Below are 17,917 nucleotides of genomic sequence, written 5' to 3' on the forward strand. Positions count from 1 at the left end.
AATCTTCATGTGACTATCTCCTCTCCGTCTTTGATTTCTTCGTGGCGTAACAGTGTTGACACCGGTTCACACGCAGATAGTTATAGTGGTCGGTGGTTCGATTCCCACACGTGTTGTTTTTAAACGACCAGAGAGCGAATGAAATGTTCGTAGTGAGAGGTCTAGTATTTACATGTATTTTAGTTGACACATACATCAATGTTCCAGAATACTGTGTCTGTAACATTAGTAAAGTCTCAAAAGACACCGACTAATGAATATGGTAGAGAGGCGAAGTAATTGGAATGTTTATTTCCTGGTTAGTCGACATGGGGTCCTGAAAGGCCACGCCCACGAAACATCTGCCGCTATCACCAGTTAATTCAGCCACCAGTTAATCTGACACACCTGTGTCAGATTAACTGGTGGCTGAATTAACTGGTGATAGGTGACTGTGTCGATGCCTGGTCAAAATACTGTTAACATCACTAGCATTAAATCAGTTAAAAATGTTCCTGTTGTCAATCTCATATTCCGTCATGAATCTAATGTGAAATCGACCTAAGAATTGCTTCTACTGTCCCTCAGCCTATAAATGAAACGTACACTGAGGTATGTATGTGTTCAGCACGAACGTGGTGTGGGGTTAGCTGTTAGCCGTGTTAAATTGTGATAGCGTAACGCCCAGATTAACTTGTGACACAACATCTGTAATGTTATTTACCATCAAACATGTGTTATATGAAAGGCTATATAGACATTTATCTCTCATCACAGTGATATTTTCAATCAATTCAGCACACCTGTTAATCAAAAGACGTGACTGTTAATTTGATGTTTACAAACAGCCACAGAAATTGAATAAATTGTACGTGCAGGTGTGGAAAGCTAAAACCACTACAGGGGTACAACAGTCCATATACATTTGGTTAACAGGACACAACTCTGAGTGTTTGTTGTAAGTTTATCTGTGGATGTAACTGTGACCAATTTTGTGCAGCCACGCTGTGCGATTTCGTACTGATAATGCTGCTGATACTGTATGTTGAAAGGCCTAACAATTACTATTAATCTTCAACATGGATTCTGTTGCGCTAATTCATCTGTCATAATGCTGAAATCATGTTTTGTCTGGTGTTAACTGCTCAGTGTCTATAGTGCCAGTCCAACAGATCCAGTAATAAAAAAGTGGGAGTAACGTCGGGAGTAGATTCATCGACTTAACATCAATAAATCTCTAATAAAATGTTCTTGTTTTCGGTCTCATATTTTATATTAAATATTATTATTAATCTGATGTCAAGTCAAAACTGTTGAGACTGTCTAACAGTGTGTAACAAACAGTCTCGAGTATGTGCACACCCAACACGAAAGCAGCGTGGAGTCAGCTGTGGCAAAGCGTGATTTACCCAGATTAACTTGTTCCATGTGTATACCATTGATTATATTTTATATTAAAGCTGCACACATTTATATCTCCGATTACAACAATATTCTTAACACTATTCAGCACATCATGCAGCAGAGTATCACCAGTTAATTCAGACTCCATTTATGTGTTTTCTACACCACAGCTGGCGTGTTGCCCATTTTTAAAGATTTGCTTTTGGATGCAGTAAATAATGTAATGTGAAAAAGCCAGCCAGTAGCCTATTTAAAAAAATATTGGACTGCTTTATATCAAATGGTTGCAATAAAAAATATCACGATGCACTCATGTTTTAGATCTGGATTTGTTACGGTTCAATCTTCATGTGACTATCTCCTCTCCGTCTTTGATTTCTTCGTGGCGTAACAGTGTTGACACCGGTTCACACGCAGATAGTTATAGTGGTCGGTGGTTCGATTCCCACACGTGTTGTTTTTAAACGACCAGAGAGCGAATGAAATGTTCGTAGTGAGAGGTCTAGTATTTACATGTATTTTAGTTGACACATACATCAATGTTCCAGAATACTGTGTCTGTAACATTAGTAAAGTCTCAAAAGACACCGACTAATGAATATGGTAGAGAGGCGAAGTAATTGGAATGTTTATTTCCTGGTTAGTCGACATGGGGTCCTGAAAGGCCACGCCCACGAAACATCTGCCGCTATCACCAGTTAATTCAGCCACCAGTTAATCTGACACACCGGTGTGTCAGATTAACTGGTGGCTGAATTAACTGGTGATAGGTGACTGTGTCGATGCCTGGTCAAAATACTGTTAACATCACTAGCATTAAATCAGTTAAAAATGTTCCTGTTGTCAATCTCATATTCCGTCATGAATCTAATGTGAAATCGACCTAAGAATTGCTTCTACTGTCCCTCAGCCTATAAATGAAACGTACACTGAGGTATGTATGTGTTCAGCACGAACGTGGTGTGGGGTTAGCTGTTAGCCGTGTTAAATTGTGATAGCGTAACGCCCAGATTAACTTGTGACACAACATCTGTAATGTTATTTACCATCAAACATGTGTTATATGAAAGGCTATATAGACATTTATCTCTCATCACAGTGATATTTTCAATCAATTCAGCACACCTGTTAATCAAAAGACGTGACTGTTAATTTGATGTTTACAAACAGCCACAGAAATTGAATAAATTGTACGTGCAGGTGTGGAAAGCTAAAACCACTACAGGGGTACAACAGTCCATATACATTTGGTTAACAGGACACAACTCTGAGTGTTTGTTGTAAGTTTATCTGTGGATGTAACTGTGACCAATTTTGTGCAGCCACGCTGTGCGATTTCGTACTGATAATGCTGCTGATACTGTATGTTGAAAGGCCTAACAATTACTATTAATCTTCAACATGGATTCTGTTGCGCTAATTCATCTGTCATAATGCTGAAATCATGTTTTGTCTGGTGTTAACTGCTCAGTGTCTATAGTGCCAGTCCAACAGATCCAGTAATAAAAAAGTGGGAGTAACGTCGGGAGTAGATTCATCGACTTAACATCAATAAATCTCTAATAAAATGTTCTTGTTTTCGGTCTCATATTTTATATTAAATATTATTATTAATCTGATGTCAAGTCAAAACTGTTGAGACTGTCTAACAGTGTGTAACAAACAGTCTCGAGTATGTGCACACCCAACACGAAAGCAGCGTGGAGTCAGCTGTGGCAAAGCGTGATTTACCCAGATTAACTTGTTCCATGTGTATACCATTGATTATATTTTATATTAAAGCTGCACACATTTATATCTCCGATTACAACAATATTCTTAACACTATTCAGCACATCATGCAGCAGAGTATCACCAGTTAATTCAGACTCCATTTATGTGTTTTCTACACCACAGCTGGCGTGTTGCCCATTTTTAAAGATTTGCTTTTGGATGCAGTAAATAATGTAATGTGAAAAAGCCAGCCAGTAGCCTATTTAAAAAAATATTGGACTGCTTTATATCAAATGGTTGCAATAAAAAATATCACGATGCACTCATGTTTTAGATCTGGATTTGTTACGGTTCAATCTTCATGTGACTATCTCCTCTCCGTCTTTGATTTCTTCGTGGCGTAACAGTGTTGACACCGGTTCACACGCAGATAGTTATAGTGGTCGGTGGTTCGATTCCCACACGTGTTGTTTTTAAACGACCAGAGAGCGAATGAAATGTTCGTAGTGAGAGGTCTAGTATTTACATGTATTTTAGTTGACACATACATCAATGTTCCAGAATACTGTGTCTGTAACATTAGTAAAGTCTCAAAAGACACCGACTAATGAATATGGTAGAGAGGCGAAGTAATTGGAATGTTTATTTCCTGGTTAGTCGACATGGGGTCCTGAAAGGCCACGCCCACGAAACATCTGCCGCTATCACCAGTTAATTCAGCCACCAGTTAATCTGACACACCGGCACTTGTACTTGTTCAGCAGGATGCCGTTCATCACAACCACCTTCACAGAGACATACAGCTGTATGCCAGGGGGATCCTGTAACACACAACATATTGCAAGGTCCTTATTTATTCTGGTGTCATTTTGAAATGTTACCACAAGTTTGAATGGTTTTGACACACGATGACTGCAGAGACATTAACCCACCTGCATGCAACTGAAGTGCTTGCTCGCAACTACCCAGTGTGCGTCGACTGCCTCGGGCGACTTGAAGAGGCGGATCCCATCAATGTCAAGGCCAGCTGGTACCCAGAACTTGGCAAAGATGGACTCCATTACCATAGCAGTCTCCTGTAACACATATGATATATTGTCAGCGTCAAGTTTGTAAACAGTCTTGTGGCCGCGTTAGCTAGCTAGCCGCGCCTAGCTTACCGGCAAGCTATCGTTACAGGACACACATTAATCAGCTTATTATTTCAACATATAGTCATGCCATACACCGTTGCAAAGCTTAGATTGACACGATTAAAACGAGACCATCCACGAGTAATATGGTTGCTCACAGACAAAACGGCGTTAGGTTGACTGAAGTCTACCCAGCAGCTAAAAACACACCTTCAACGTCTCCCCTTTATACACAACGACCGTGTTATGACACAGAATCTTTTCTCTTTCTACAAAATCGAAACAGCTTAATACATGCCTTAAAAAAAATCTAATTATTAACTAGCAAAGGATGAAGAGAATAAAATTTACCTGAGTGAATCCTCCGTTGACAGTGCAATGGCAGGCGGTGCACCTGATCTTCAAGGAGTAGTGAATACATTAGGTGACGTATGCCGATCCTCGCTCAATGATTGGTCTGTTGAGCGCTGAGCTCTGCTCAACATGGCTCAACCATTGGCTGATCGCTGCTCAACTCTGCTCAACATCGCTCAACCATTGGTCGGTTGACGGGAGTTTAGGGACTTGGTGGAGAAAGTGCCTGGGAATGGCTCATGACCCCCCCAAGTCCCTATTGCTCAACCCTGGGATCGATCAGAAAGGATCAAAACGGACAGCTCCATCTGCTGGCCACTGGTGGGAGGTTTTATTTCCAGAAATGTCATGTACAAGGCCTAGTTTATCAAAATCCACTGGTCTGCTGAATGTTTTGTTTATTATTATCATAGTTTGAGTTGATGTAGCTGATGAGATTCATATAATCAAGTGGAAAAGTGTTTAATTGTTACATTTTTGGGCCGAATTAAGAAAAAGGGTGTAAGAATGTATTCAGTGCACTCTCACTTTTGCTTTGGTGTGTTTTTTCTTTACACTTTCCCACCCTTTGTGAAACCCAAGCACACAGAGACTCCAAAATACTTTTACAACTTTTATTTTTCACCCAGAATGTGTTTCATTTAAAAGGCAATGCATATAAAACACAAGTAAACAAGATGTGTTTAGTTTAAAGCTCGCTCACCACGACAAGTTACAGATCTACGAGCGAGAACACGAGACAAGACGAGAGACAAACATTTACTACCATCTGCAAACATTTAGTTAAACATGGAGCTGACAGACATACACACATCACAAGGACAGGCACATATAAATAACATTAATAATAATCAAAAACACTCAACAATTAAAAAACACACACGTACTTAAGATACAAATTAACAATTGGCTTGTACAGGCTAAAGTGCAATAATGAACATGATTATCCAAAGACTCAGGTGACCAATCAACAAATAAAGGCTCAAGCCGTTCCTCTCTGTTGTGTTTTTTTGTTTTCTTTAGCAAACTTTTGTTAAACATGAAGCAGACAAATACATACAAACATCACAAAGACATGAAGCTGACAAAGACAAACAAACAACACGCATGACAGAAACACATTATCTGAACATGAACAACCACTAAAGGGCATGTAAACTGATTGTGTTAGATTGGAACTGATTAAGGTTAAAAAGATTGGCCTTGATACTGAACATAGACCAGAACAGATACTACAAAGTGCATTTTAACAGCAATATAAATAAAAAACAAACAAAAGAACTTTAAGTAAAACTGTAAAGAGCATTTAAAAAACACACACAAAGAAAGAGACAAACACACACAAACAAGCCTCTTTCTCTCTCCTACAGATGGCACAGGAACAGTAGCATGACAGAGGTAAGTTATTCACACACACACACACACACACACACACACACACACATATTTACAGGTATTTACACAGTCCTCCTTTCCAACTCTGCATCCACGACACTCTTAAAGTGTTCAAAGTTGTCATACAACACATTGTCGAAGCCAGAGGTGGTAGACTTCCCAGTGGATGGACAGTAGGAAAATATTTTCTGCATGCTTCCAGCCACTTTTTCCTCGGAAGTGGTGTACCTCTTCCGCTGTCCACCAGAGTTTGGCACGTGGCAAGCCCCACATGGCCGTGAGGACTTGTTAGGCATGAATGCCTTCACTGTTGGTGCAGGAGGGACAAAGCTCTGGGTGCAGGATGGCCCACGCAACAGGACGGAGGGCCTGTGGCTGTGCGGGGAGGACCAGCATTATGGGTGCTGCCGACACAGGGGGTGGGCCATAGGTGGACGCAGCAGGAGGCCTCGGCTGGAGGTGGGTGGACGCAGGAGGCCTCGGCAGAATGGGGGTGAGCGCAGCAGGCTTCGGCCGGGAGGAGGACGACAACGCAGTGGGCTGAACGGGCCGGGTCGCGCGAGTCACAGTCTGGCTCATCAACAAATAATCTGGAAATATGAAATACACATGTGATCAGTATTGATATGACGTGTGTGCTATTTGCTTTCCACAGCCAACAGGTGAAACAAAGTGCTTATGATAACTTACCTCCGCTTCTCACCACGTCTCTTTCCAGCCTCGTGATGGACGTGCTGGATATATATATATATGCGTGTGTGTGTGTGTTTTAATCACTTACTTGGAAAGGCATGATCCCACATCGCTGTGAAAAGACGGCGTTGAACAGAGAGTTGCTGCCTCGCCGGCACTTGTACTTGTTCAGCAGGATGCCGTTCATCACAACCACCTTCACAGAGACATACAGCTGTATGCCAGGGGGATCCTGTAACACACAACATATTGCAAGGTCCTTATTTATTCTGGTGTCATTTTGAAATGTTACCACAAGTTTGAATGGTTTTGACACACGATGACTGCAGAGACATTAACCCACCTGCATGCAACTGAAGTGCTTGCTCGCAACTACCCAGTGTGCGTCGACTGCCTCGGGCGACTTGAAGAGGCGGATCCCATCAATGTCAAGGCCAGCTGGTACCCAGAACTTGGCAAAGATGGACTCCATTACCATAGCAGTCTCCTGTAACACATATGATATATTGTCAGCGTCAAGTTTGTAAACAGTCTTGTGGCCGCGTTAGCTAGCTAGCCGCGCCTAGCTTACCGGCAAGCTATCGTTACAGGACACACATTAATCAGCTTATTATTTCAACATATAGTCATGCCATACACCGTTGCAAAGCTTAGATTGACACGATTAAAACGAGACCATCCACGAGTAATATGGTTGCTCACAGACAAAACGGCGTTAGGTTGACTGAAGTCTACCCAGCAGCTAAAAACACACCTTCAACGTCTCCCCTTTATACACAACGACCGTGTTATGACACAGAATCTTTTCTCTTTCTACAAAATCGAAACAGCTTAATACATGCCTTAAAAAAAATCTAATTATTAACTAGCAAAGGATGAAGAGAATAAAATTTACCTGAGTGAATCCTCCGTTGACAGTGCAATGGCAGGCGGTGCACCTGATCTTCAAGGAGTAGTGAATACATTAGGTGACGTATGCCGATCCTCGCTCAATGATTGGTCTGTTGAGCGCTGAGCTCTGCTCAACATGGCTCAACCATTGGCTGATCGCTGCTCAACTCTGCTCAACATCGCTCAACCATTGGTCGGTTGACGGGAGTTTAGGGACTTGGTGGAGAAAGTGCCTGGGAATGGCTCATGACCCCCCCAAGTCCCTATTGCTCAACCCTGGGATCGATCAGAAAGGATCAAAACGGACAGCTCCATCTGCTGGCCACTGGTGGGAGGTTTTATTTCCAGAAATGTCATGTACAAGGCCTAGTTTATCAAAATCCACTGGTCTGCTGAATGTTTTGTTTATTATTATCATAGTTTGAGTTGATGTAGCTGATGAGATTCATATAATCAAGTGGAAAAGTGTTTAATTGTTACATTTTTGGGCCGAATTAAGAAAAAGGGTGTAAGAATGTATTCAGTGCACTCTCACTTTTGCTTTGGTGTGTTTTTTCTTTACACTTTCCCACCCTTTGTGAAACCCAAGCACACAGAGACTCCAAAATACTTTTACAACTTTTATTTTTCACCCAGAATGTGTTTCATTTAAAAGGCAATGCATATAAAACACAAGTAAACAAGATGTGTTTAGTTTAAAGCTCGCTCACCACGACAAGTTACAGATCTACGAGCGAGAACACGAGACAAGACGAGAGACAAACATTTACTACCATCTGCAAACATTTAGTTAAACATGGAGCTGACAGACATACACACATCACAAGGACAGGCACATATAAATAACATTAATAATAATCAAAAACACTCAACAATTAAAAAACACACACGTACTTAAGATACAAATTAACAATTGGCTTGTACAGGCTAAAGTGCAATAATGAACATGATTATCCAAAGACTCAGGTGACCAATCAACAAATAAAGGCTCAAGCCGTTCCTCTCTGTTGTGTTTTTTTGTTTTCTTTAGCAAACTTTTGTTAAACATGAAGCAGACAAATACATACAAACATCACAAAGACATGAAGCTGACAAAGACAAACAAACAACACGCATGACAGAAACACATTATCTGAACATGAACAACCACTAAAGGGCATGTAAACTGATTGTGTTAGATTGGAACTGATTAAGGTTAAAAAGATTGGCCTTGATACTGAACATAGACCAGAACAGATACTACAAAGTGCATTTTAACAGCAATATAAATAAAAAACAAACAAAAGAACTTTAAGTAAAACTGTAAAGAGCATTTAAAAAACACACACAAAGAAAGAGACAAACACACACAAACAAGCCTCTTTCTCTCTCCTACAGATGGCACAGGAACAGTAGCATGACAGAGGTAAGTTATTCACACACACACACACACACACACACACACACACACATATTTACAGGTATTTACACAGTCCTCCTTTCCAACTCTGCATCCACGACACTCTTAAAGTGTTCAAAGTTGTCATACAACACATTGTCGAAGCCAGAGGTGGTAGACTTCCCAGTGGATGGACAGTAGGAAAATATTTTCTGCATGCTTCCAGCCACTTTTTCCTCGGAAGTGGTGTACCTCTTCCGCTGTCCACCAGAGTTTGGCACGTGGCAAGCCCCACATGGCCGTGAGGACTTGTTAGGCATGAATGCCTTCACTGTTGGTGCAGGAGGGACAAAGCTCTGGGTGCAGGATGGCCCACGCAACAGGACGGAGGGCCTGTGGCTGTGCGGGGAGGACCAGCATTATGGGTGCTGCCGACACAGGGGGTGGGCCATAGGTGGACGCAGCAGGAGGCCTCGGCTGGAGGTGGGTGGACGCAGGAGGCCTCGGCAGAATGGGGGTGAGCGCAGCAGGCTTCGGCCGGGAGGAGGACGACAACGCAGTGGGCTGAACGGGCCGGGTCGCGCGAGTCACAGTCTGGCTCATCAACAAATAATCTGGAAATATGAAATACACATGTGATCAGTATTGATATGACGTGTGTGCTATTTGCTTTCCACAGCCAACAGGTGAAACAAAGTGCTTATGATAACTTACCTCCGCTTCTCACCACGTCTCTTTCCAGCCTCGTGATGGACGTGCTGGATATATATATATATGCGTGTGTGTGTGTGTTTTAATCACTTACTTGGAAAGGCATGATCCCACATCGCTGTGAAAAGACGGCGTTGAACAGAGAGTTGCTGCCTCGCCGGTGTGTCAGATTAACTGGTGGCTGAATTAACTGGTGATAGGTGACTGTGTCGATGCCTGGTCAAAATACTGTTAACATCACTAGCATTAAATCAGTTAAAAATGTTCCTGTTGTCAATCTCATATTCCGTCATGAATCTAATGTGAAATCGACCTAAGAATTGCTTCTACTGTCCCTCAGCCTATAAATGAAACGTACACTGAGGTATGTATGTGTTCAGCACGAACGTGGTGTGGGGTTAGCTGTTAGCCGTGTTAAATTGTGATAGCGTAACGCCCAGATTAACTTGTGACACAACATCTGTAATGTTATTTACCATCAAACATGTGTTATATGAAAGGCTATATAGACATTTATCTCTCATCACAGTGATATTTTCAATCAATTCAGCACACCTGTTAATCAAAAGACGTGACTGTTAATTTGATGTTTACAAACAGCCACAGAAATTGAATAAATTGTACGTGCAGGTGTGGAAAGCTAAAACCACTACAGGGGTACAACAGTCCATATACATTTGGTTAACAGGACACAACTCTGAGTGTTTGTTGTAAGTTTATCTGTGGATGTAACTGTGACCAATTTTGTGCAGCCACGCTGTGCGATTTCGTACTGATAATGCTGCTGATACTGTATGTTGAAAGGCCTAACAATTACTATTAATCTTCAACATGGATTCTGTTGCGCTAATTCATCTGTCATAATGCTGAAATCATGTTTTGTCTGGTGTTAACTGCTCAGTGTCTATAGTGCCAGTCCAACAGATCCAGTAATAAAAAAGTGGGAGTAACGTCGGGAGTAGATTCATCGACTTAACATCAATAAATCTCTAATAAAATGTTCTTGTTTTCGGTCTCATATTTTATATTAAATATTATTATTAATCTGATGTCAAGTCAAAACTGTTGAGACTGTCTAACAGTGTGTAACAAACAGTCTCGAGTATGTGCACACCCAACACGAAAGCAGCGTGGAGTCAGCTGTGGCAAAGCGTGATTTACCCAGATTAACTTGTTCCATGTGTATACCATTGATTATATTTTATATTAAAGCTGCACACATTTATATCTCCGATTACAACAATATTCTTAACACTATTCAGCACATCATGCAGCAGAGTATCACCAGTTAATTCAGACTCCATTTATGTGTTTTCTACACCACAGCTGGCGTGTTGCCCATTTTTAAAGATTTGCTTTTGGATGCAGTAAATAATGTAATGTGAAAAAGCCAGCCAGTAGCCTATTTAAAAAAATATTGGACTGCTTTATATCAAATGGTTGCAATAAAAAATATCACGATGCACTCATGTTTTAGATCTGGATTTGTTACGGTTCAATCTTCATGTGACTATCTCCTCTCCGTCTTTGATTTCTTCGTGGCGTAACAGTGTTGACACCGGTTCACACGCAGATAGTTATAGTGGTCGGTGGTTCGATTCCCACACGTGTTGTTTTTAAACGACCAGAGAGCGAATGAAATGTTCGTAGTGAGAGGTCTAGTATTTACATGTATTTTAGTTGACACATACATCAATGTTCCAGAATACTGTGTCTGTAACATTAGTAAAGTCTCAAAAGACACCGACTAATGAATATGGTAGAGAGGCGAAGTAATTGGAATGTTTATTTCCTGGTTAGTCGACATGGGGTCCTGAAAGGCCACGCCCACGAAACATCTGCCGCTATCACCAGTTAATTCAGCCACCAGTTAATCTGACACACCTGTGTCAGATTAACTGGTGGCTGAATTAACTGGTGATAGGTGACTGTGTCGATGCCTGGTCAAAATACTGTTAACATCACTAGCATTAAATCAGTTAAAAATGTTCCTGTTGTCAATCTCATATTCCGTCATGAATCTAATGTGAAATCGACCTAAGAATTGCTTCTACTGTCCCTCAGCCTATAAATGAAACGTACACTGAGGTATGTATGTGTTCAGCACGAACGTGGTGTGGGGTTAGCTGTTAGCCGTGTTAAATTGTGATAGCGTAACGCCCAGATTAACTTGTGACACAACATCTGTAATGTTATTTACCATCAAACATGTGTTATATGAAAGGCTATATAGACATTTATCTCTCATCACAGTGATATTTTCAATCAATTCAGCACACCTGTTAATCAAAAGACGTGACTGTTAATTTGATGTTTACAAACAGCCACAGAAATTGAATAAATTGTACGTGCAGGTGTGGAAAGCTAAAACCACTACAGGGGTACAACAGTCCATATACATTTGGTTAACAGGACACAACTCTGAGTGTTTGTTGTAAGTTTATCTGTGGATGTAACTGTGACCAATTTTGTGCAGCCACGCTGTGCGATTTCGTACTGATAATGCTGCTGATACTGTATGTTGAAAGGCCTAACAATTACTATTAATCTTCAACATGGATTCTGTTGCGCTAATTCATCTGTCATAATGCTGAAATCATGTTTTGTCTGGTGTTAACTGCTCAGTGTCTATAGTGCCAGTCCAACAGATCCAGTAATAAAAAAGTGGGAGTAACGTCGGGAGTAGATTCATCGACTTAACATCAATAAATCTCTAATAAAATGTTCTTGTTTTCGGTCTCATATTTTATATTAAATATTATTATTAATCTGATGTCAAGTCAAAACTGTTGAGACTGTCTAACAGTGTGTAACAAACAGTCTCGAGTATGTGCACACCCAACACGAAAGCAGCGTGGAGTCAGCTGTGGCAAAGCGTGATTTACCCAGATTAACTTGTTCCATGTGTATACCATTGATTATATTTTATATTAAAGCTGCACACATTTATATCTCCGATTACAACAATATTCTTAACACTATTCAGCACATCATGCAGCAGAGTATCACCAGTTAATTCAGACTCCATTTATGTGTTTTCTACACCACAGCTGGCGTGTTGCCCATTTTTAAAGATTTGCTTTTGGATGCAGTAAATAATGTAATGTGAAAAAGCCAGCCAGTAGCCTATTTAAAAAAATATTGGACTGCTTTATATCAAATGGTTGCAATAAAAAATATCACGATGCACTCATGTTTTAGATCTGGATTTGTTACGGTTCAATCTTCATGTGACTATCTCCTCTCCGTCTTTGATTTCTTCGTGGCGTAACAGTGTTGACACCGGTTCACACGCAGATAGTTATAGTGGTCGGTGGTTCGATTCCCACACGTGTTGTTTTTAAACGACCAGAGAGCGAATGAAATGTTCGTAGTGAGAGGTCTAGTATTTACATGTATTTTAGTTGACACATACATCAATGTTCCAGAATACTGTGTCTGTAACATTAGTAAAGTCTCAAAAGACACCGACTAATGAATATGGTAGAGAGGCGAAGTAATTGGAATGTTTATTTCCTGGTTAGTCGACATGGGGTCCTGAAAGGCCACGCCCACGAAACATCTGCCGCTATCACCAGTTAATTCAGCCACCAGTTAATCTGACACACCGGTGTGTCAGATTAACTGGTGGCTGAATTAACTGGTGATAGGTGACTGTGTCGATGCCTGGTCAAAATACTGTTAACATCACTAGCATTAAATCAGTTAAAAATGTTCCTGTTGTCAATCTCATATTCCGTCATGAATCTAATGTGAAATCGACCTAAGAATTGCTTCTACTGTCCCTCAGCCTATAAATGAAACGTACACTGAGGTATGTATGTGTTCAGCACGAACGTGGTGTGGGGTTAGCTGTTAGCCGTGTTAAATTGTGATAGCGTAACGCCCAGATTAACTTGTGACACAACATCTGTAATGTTATTTACCATCAAACATGTGTTATATGAAAGGCTATATAGACATTTATCTCTCATCACAGTGATATTTTCAATCAATTCAGCACACCTGTTAATCAAAAGACGTGACTGTTAATTTGATGTTTACAAACAGCCACAGAAATTGAATAAATTGTACGTGCAGGTGTGGAAAGCTAAAACCACTACAGGGGTACAACAGTCCATATACATTTGGTTAACAGGACACAACTCTGAGTGTTTGTTGTAAGTTTATCTGTGGATGTAACTGTGACCAATTTTGTGCAGCCACGCTGTGCGATTTCGTACTGATAATGCTGCTGATACTGTATGTTGAAAGGCCTAACAATTACTATTAATCTTCAACATGGATTCTGTTGCGCTAATTCATCTGTCATAATGCTGAAATCATGTTTTGTCTGGTGTTAACTGCTCAGTGTCTATAGTGCCAGTCCAACAGATCCAGTAATAAAAAAGTGGGAGTAACGTCGGGAGTAGATTCATCGACTTAACATCAATAAATCTCTAATAAAATGTTCTTGTTTTCGGTCTCATATTTTATATTAAATATTATTATTAATCTGATGTCAAGTCAAAACTGTTGAGACTGTCTAACAGTGTGTAACAAACAGTCTCGAGTATGTGCACACCCAACACGAAAGCAGCGTGGAGTCAGCTGTGGCAAAGCGTGATTTACCCAGATTAACTTGTTCCATGTGTATACCATTGATTATATTTTATATTAAAGCTGCACACATTTATATCTCCGATTACAACAATATTCTTAACACTATTCAGCACATCATGCAGCAGAGTATCACCAGTTAATTCAGACTCCATTTATGTGTTTTCTACACCACAGCTGGCGTGTTGCCCATTTTTAAAGATTTGCTTTTGGATGCAGTAAATAATGTAATGTGAAAAAGCCAGCCAGTAGCCTATTTAAAAAAATATTGGACTGCTTTATATCAAATGGTTGCAATAAAAAATATCACGATGCACTCATGTTTTAGATCTGGATTTGTTACGGTTCAATCTTCATGTGACTATCTCCTCTCCGTCTTTGATTTCTTCGTGGCGTAACAGTGTTGACACCGGTTCACACGCAGATAGTTATAGTGGTCGGTGGTTCGATTCCCACACGTGTTGTTTTTAAACGACCAGAGAGCGAATGAAATGTTCGTAGTGAGAGGTCTAGTATTTACATGTATTTTAGTTGACACATACATCAATGTTCCAGAATACTGTGTCTGTAACATTAGTAAAGTCTCAAAAGACACCGACTAATGAATATGGTAGAGAGGCGAAGTAATTGGAATGTTTATTTCCTGGTTAGTCGACATGGGGTCCTGAAAGGCCACGCCCACGAAACATCTGCCGCTATCACCAGTTAATTCAGCCACCAGTTAATCTGACACACCGGCACTTGTACTTGTTCAGCAGGATGCCGTTCATCACAACCACCTTCACAGAGACATACAGCTGTATGCCAGGGGGATCCTGTAACACACAACATATTGCAAGGTCCTTATTTATTCTGGTGTCATTTTGAAATGTTACCACAAGTTTGAATGGTTTTGACACACGATGACTGCAGAGACATTAACCCACCTGCATGCAACTGAAGTGCTTGCTCGCAACTACCCAGTGTGCGTCGACTGCCTCGGGCGACTTGAAGAGGCGGATCCCATCAATGTCAAGGCCAGCTGGTACCCAGAACTTGGCAAAGATGGACTCCATTACCATAGCAGTCTCCTGTCACATATGATATATTGTCAGCGTCAAGTTTGTAAACAGTCTTGTGGCCGCTGTTAGCTAGCTAGCCGCGCCTAGCTTACCGGCAAGCTATCGTTACAGGACACACATTAATCAGCTTATTATTTCAACATATAGTCATGCCATACACCGTTTGCAAAGCTTAGATTGACACGATTAAAACGAGACCATCCACGAGTAATATGGTTGCTCACAGACAAAACGGCGTTAGGTTGACTGAAGTCTACCCAGCAGCTAAAAACACACCTTCAACGTCTCCCCTTTATACACAACGACCGTGTTATGACACAGAATCTTTTCTCTTTCTACAAAATCGAAACAGCTTAATACATGCCTTAAAAAAAATCTAATTATTAACTAGCAAAGGATGAAGAGAATAAAATTTACCTGAGTGAATCCTCCGTTGACAGTGCAATGGCAGGCGGTGCACCTGATCTTCAAGGAGTAGTGAATACATTAGGTGACGTATGCCGATCCTCGCTCAATGATTGGTCTGTTGAGCGCTGAGCTCTGCTCAACATGGCTCAACCATTGGCTGATCGCTGCTCAACTCTGCTCAACATCGCTCAACCATTGGTCGGTTGACGGGAGTTTAGGGACTTGGTGGAGAAAGTGCCTGGGAATGGCTCATGACCCCCCCCAAGTCCCTATTGCTCAACCCTGGGATCGATCAGAAAGGATCAAAACGGACAGCTCCATCTGCTGGCCACTGGTGGGAGGTTTTATTTCCAGAAATGTCATGTACAAGGCCTAGTTTATCAAAATCCACTGGTCTGCTGAATGTTTTGTTTATTATTATCATAGTTTGAGTTGATGTAGCTGATGAGATTCATATAATCAAGTGGAAAAGTGTTTAATTGTTACATTTTTGGGCCGAATTAAGAAAAAGGGTGTAAGAATGTATTCAGTGCACTCTCACTTTTGCTTTGGTGTGTTTTTTTCTTTACACTTTCCCACCCTTGTGAAACCCAAGCACACAGAGACTCCAAAATACTTTTACAACTTTTATTTTTCACCCAGAATGTGTTTCATTTAAAAGGCAATGCATATAAAACACAAGTAAACAAGATGTGTTTAGTTTAAAGCTCGCTCACCACGACAAGTTACAGATCTACGAGCGAGAACACGAGACAAGACGAGAGACAAACATTTACTACCATCTGCAAACATTTAGTTAAACATGGAGCTGACAGACATACACACATCACAAGGACAGGCACATATAAATAACATTAATAATAATCAAAAACACTCAACAATTAAAAAACACACACGTACTTAAGATACAAATTAACAATTGGCTTGTACAGGCTAAAGTGCAATAATGAACATGATTATCCAAAGACTCAGGTGACCAATCAACAAATAAAGGCTCAAGCCGTTCCTCTCTGTTGTGTTTTTTTGTTTTCTTTAGCAAACTTTTGTTAAACATGAAGCAGACAAATACATACAAACATCACAAAGACATGAAGCTGACAAAGACAAACAAACAACACGCATGACAGAAACACATTATCTGAACATGAACAACCACTAAAGGGCATGTAAACTGATTGTGTTAGATTGGAACTGATTAAGGTTAAAAAGATTGGCCTTGATACTGAACATAGACCAGACAGATACTACAAAGTGCTTTTAACAGCAATATAAATAAAAAAACAAACAAAAGAACTTAAGTAAAACTGTAAAGAGCATTTAAAAAACACACACAAAGAAAGAGACAAACACACACAAACAAGCCTCTTTCTCTCTCCTACAGATGGCACAGGAACAGTAGCATGACAGAGGTAAGTTATTCACACACACACACACACACACACACACACACACACATATTTACAGGTATTTACACAGTCCTCCTTTCCAACTCTGCATCCACGACACTCTTAAAGTGTTCAAAGTTGTCATACAACACATTGTCGAAGCCAGAGGTGGTAGACTTCCCAGTGGATGGACAGTAGGAAAATATTTTCTGCATGCTTCCAGCCACTTTTTCCTCGGAAGTGGTGTACCTCTTCCGCTGTCCACCAGAGTTTGGCACGTGGCAAGCCCCACATGGCCGTGAGGACTTGTTAGGCATGATGCCTTCACTGTTGGTGCAGGAGGGACAAAGCTCTGGGTGCAGGATGGCCCACGCAACAGGACGGAGGGCCTGTGGCTGTGCGGGGGAGGACCAGCATTATGGGTGCTGCCGACACAGGGGGTGGGCCATAGGTGGACGCAGCAGGAGGCCTCGGCTGGAGGTGGGTGGACGCAGGAGGCCTCGGCAGAATGGGGGTGAGCGCAGCAGGCTTCGGCCGGGAGTGAGGACGACAACGCAGTGGGCTGAACGGGCCGGGTCGCGCGAGTCACAGTCTGGCTCATCAACAAATAATCTGGAAATATGAAATACACATGTGATCAGTATTGATATGACGTGTGTGCTATTTGCTTTCCACAGCCAACAGGTGAAACAAAGTGCTTATGATAACTTACCTCCGCTTCTCACCACGTCTCTTTCCAGCCTCGTGATGGACGTGCTGGATATATATATATATGCGTGTGTGTGTGTGTTTTAATCACTTACTTGGAAAGGC

The 17,917-nt window shown here is 41.1% G+C and overlaps 1 protein-coding gene across 1 annotated transcript; it reads right to left on the reverse strand.

The window, feature by feature from the left end:
- Positions 1–9,252: 9,252 nt before the first annotated feature.
- LOC133987256 (uncharacterized) lies at positions 9,253–9,771 on the reverse strand. Its single transcript, XM_062426563.1, has 2 exons — positions 9,746–9,771; positions 9,253–9,554 (listed from the first exon to the last, which is right to left on the reverse strand). The coding sequence occupies exons 1-2, from the start codon at positions 9,765–9,767 to the stop codon at positions 9,253–9,255; spliced, it is 324 nt and encodes a 107-aa protein (XP_062282547.1). The 5' UTR covers positions 9,768–9,771.
- Between the last annotated feature and the right edge of the window lie 8,146 nt (positions 9,772–17,917).

This window comes from Scomber scombrus, chromosome 10 (genome assembly GCF_963691925.1).
Source record: "Scomber scombrus chromosome 10, fScoSco1.1, whole genome shotgun sequence".
Lineage (NCBI taxonomy): Eukaryota > Metazoa > Chordata > Actinopteri > Scombriformes > Scombridae > Scomber > Scomber scombrus.

What these genes read in the sequence shown, in the direction of transcription:
- LOC133987256 (XM_062426563.1), bottom strand. Translation starts at nt 9,767, where the DNA reads ATGTGGGATCATGCCTTTCCAA. An exon ending in GTGGGATCATGCCTTTCCAA is followed by an intron (nt 9,555 to 9,745) that starts GTAAGTGATTAA and finishes TCATATTTCCAG; the next exon opens with ATTATTTGTTGATGAGCCAG.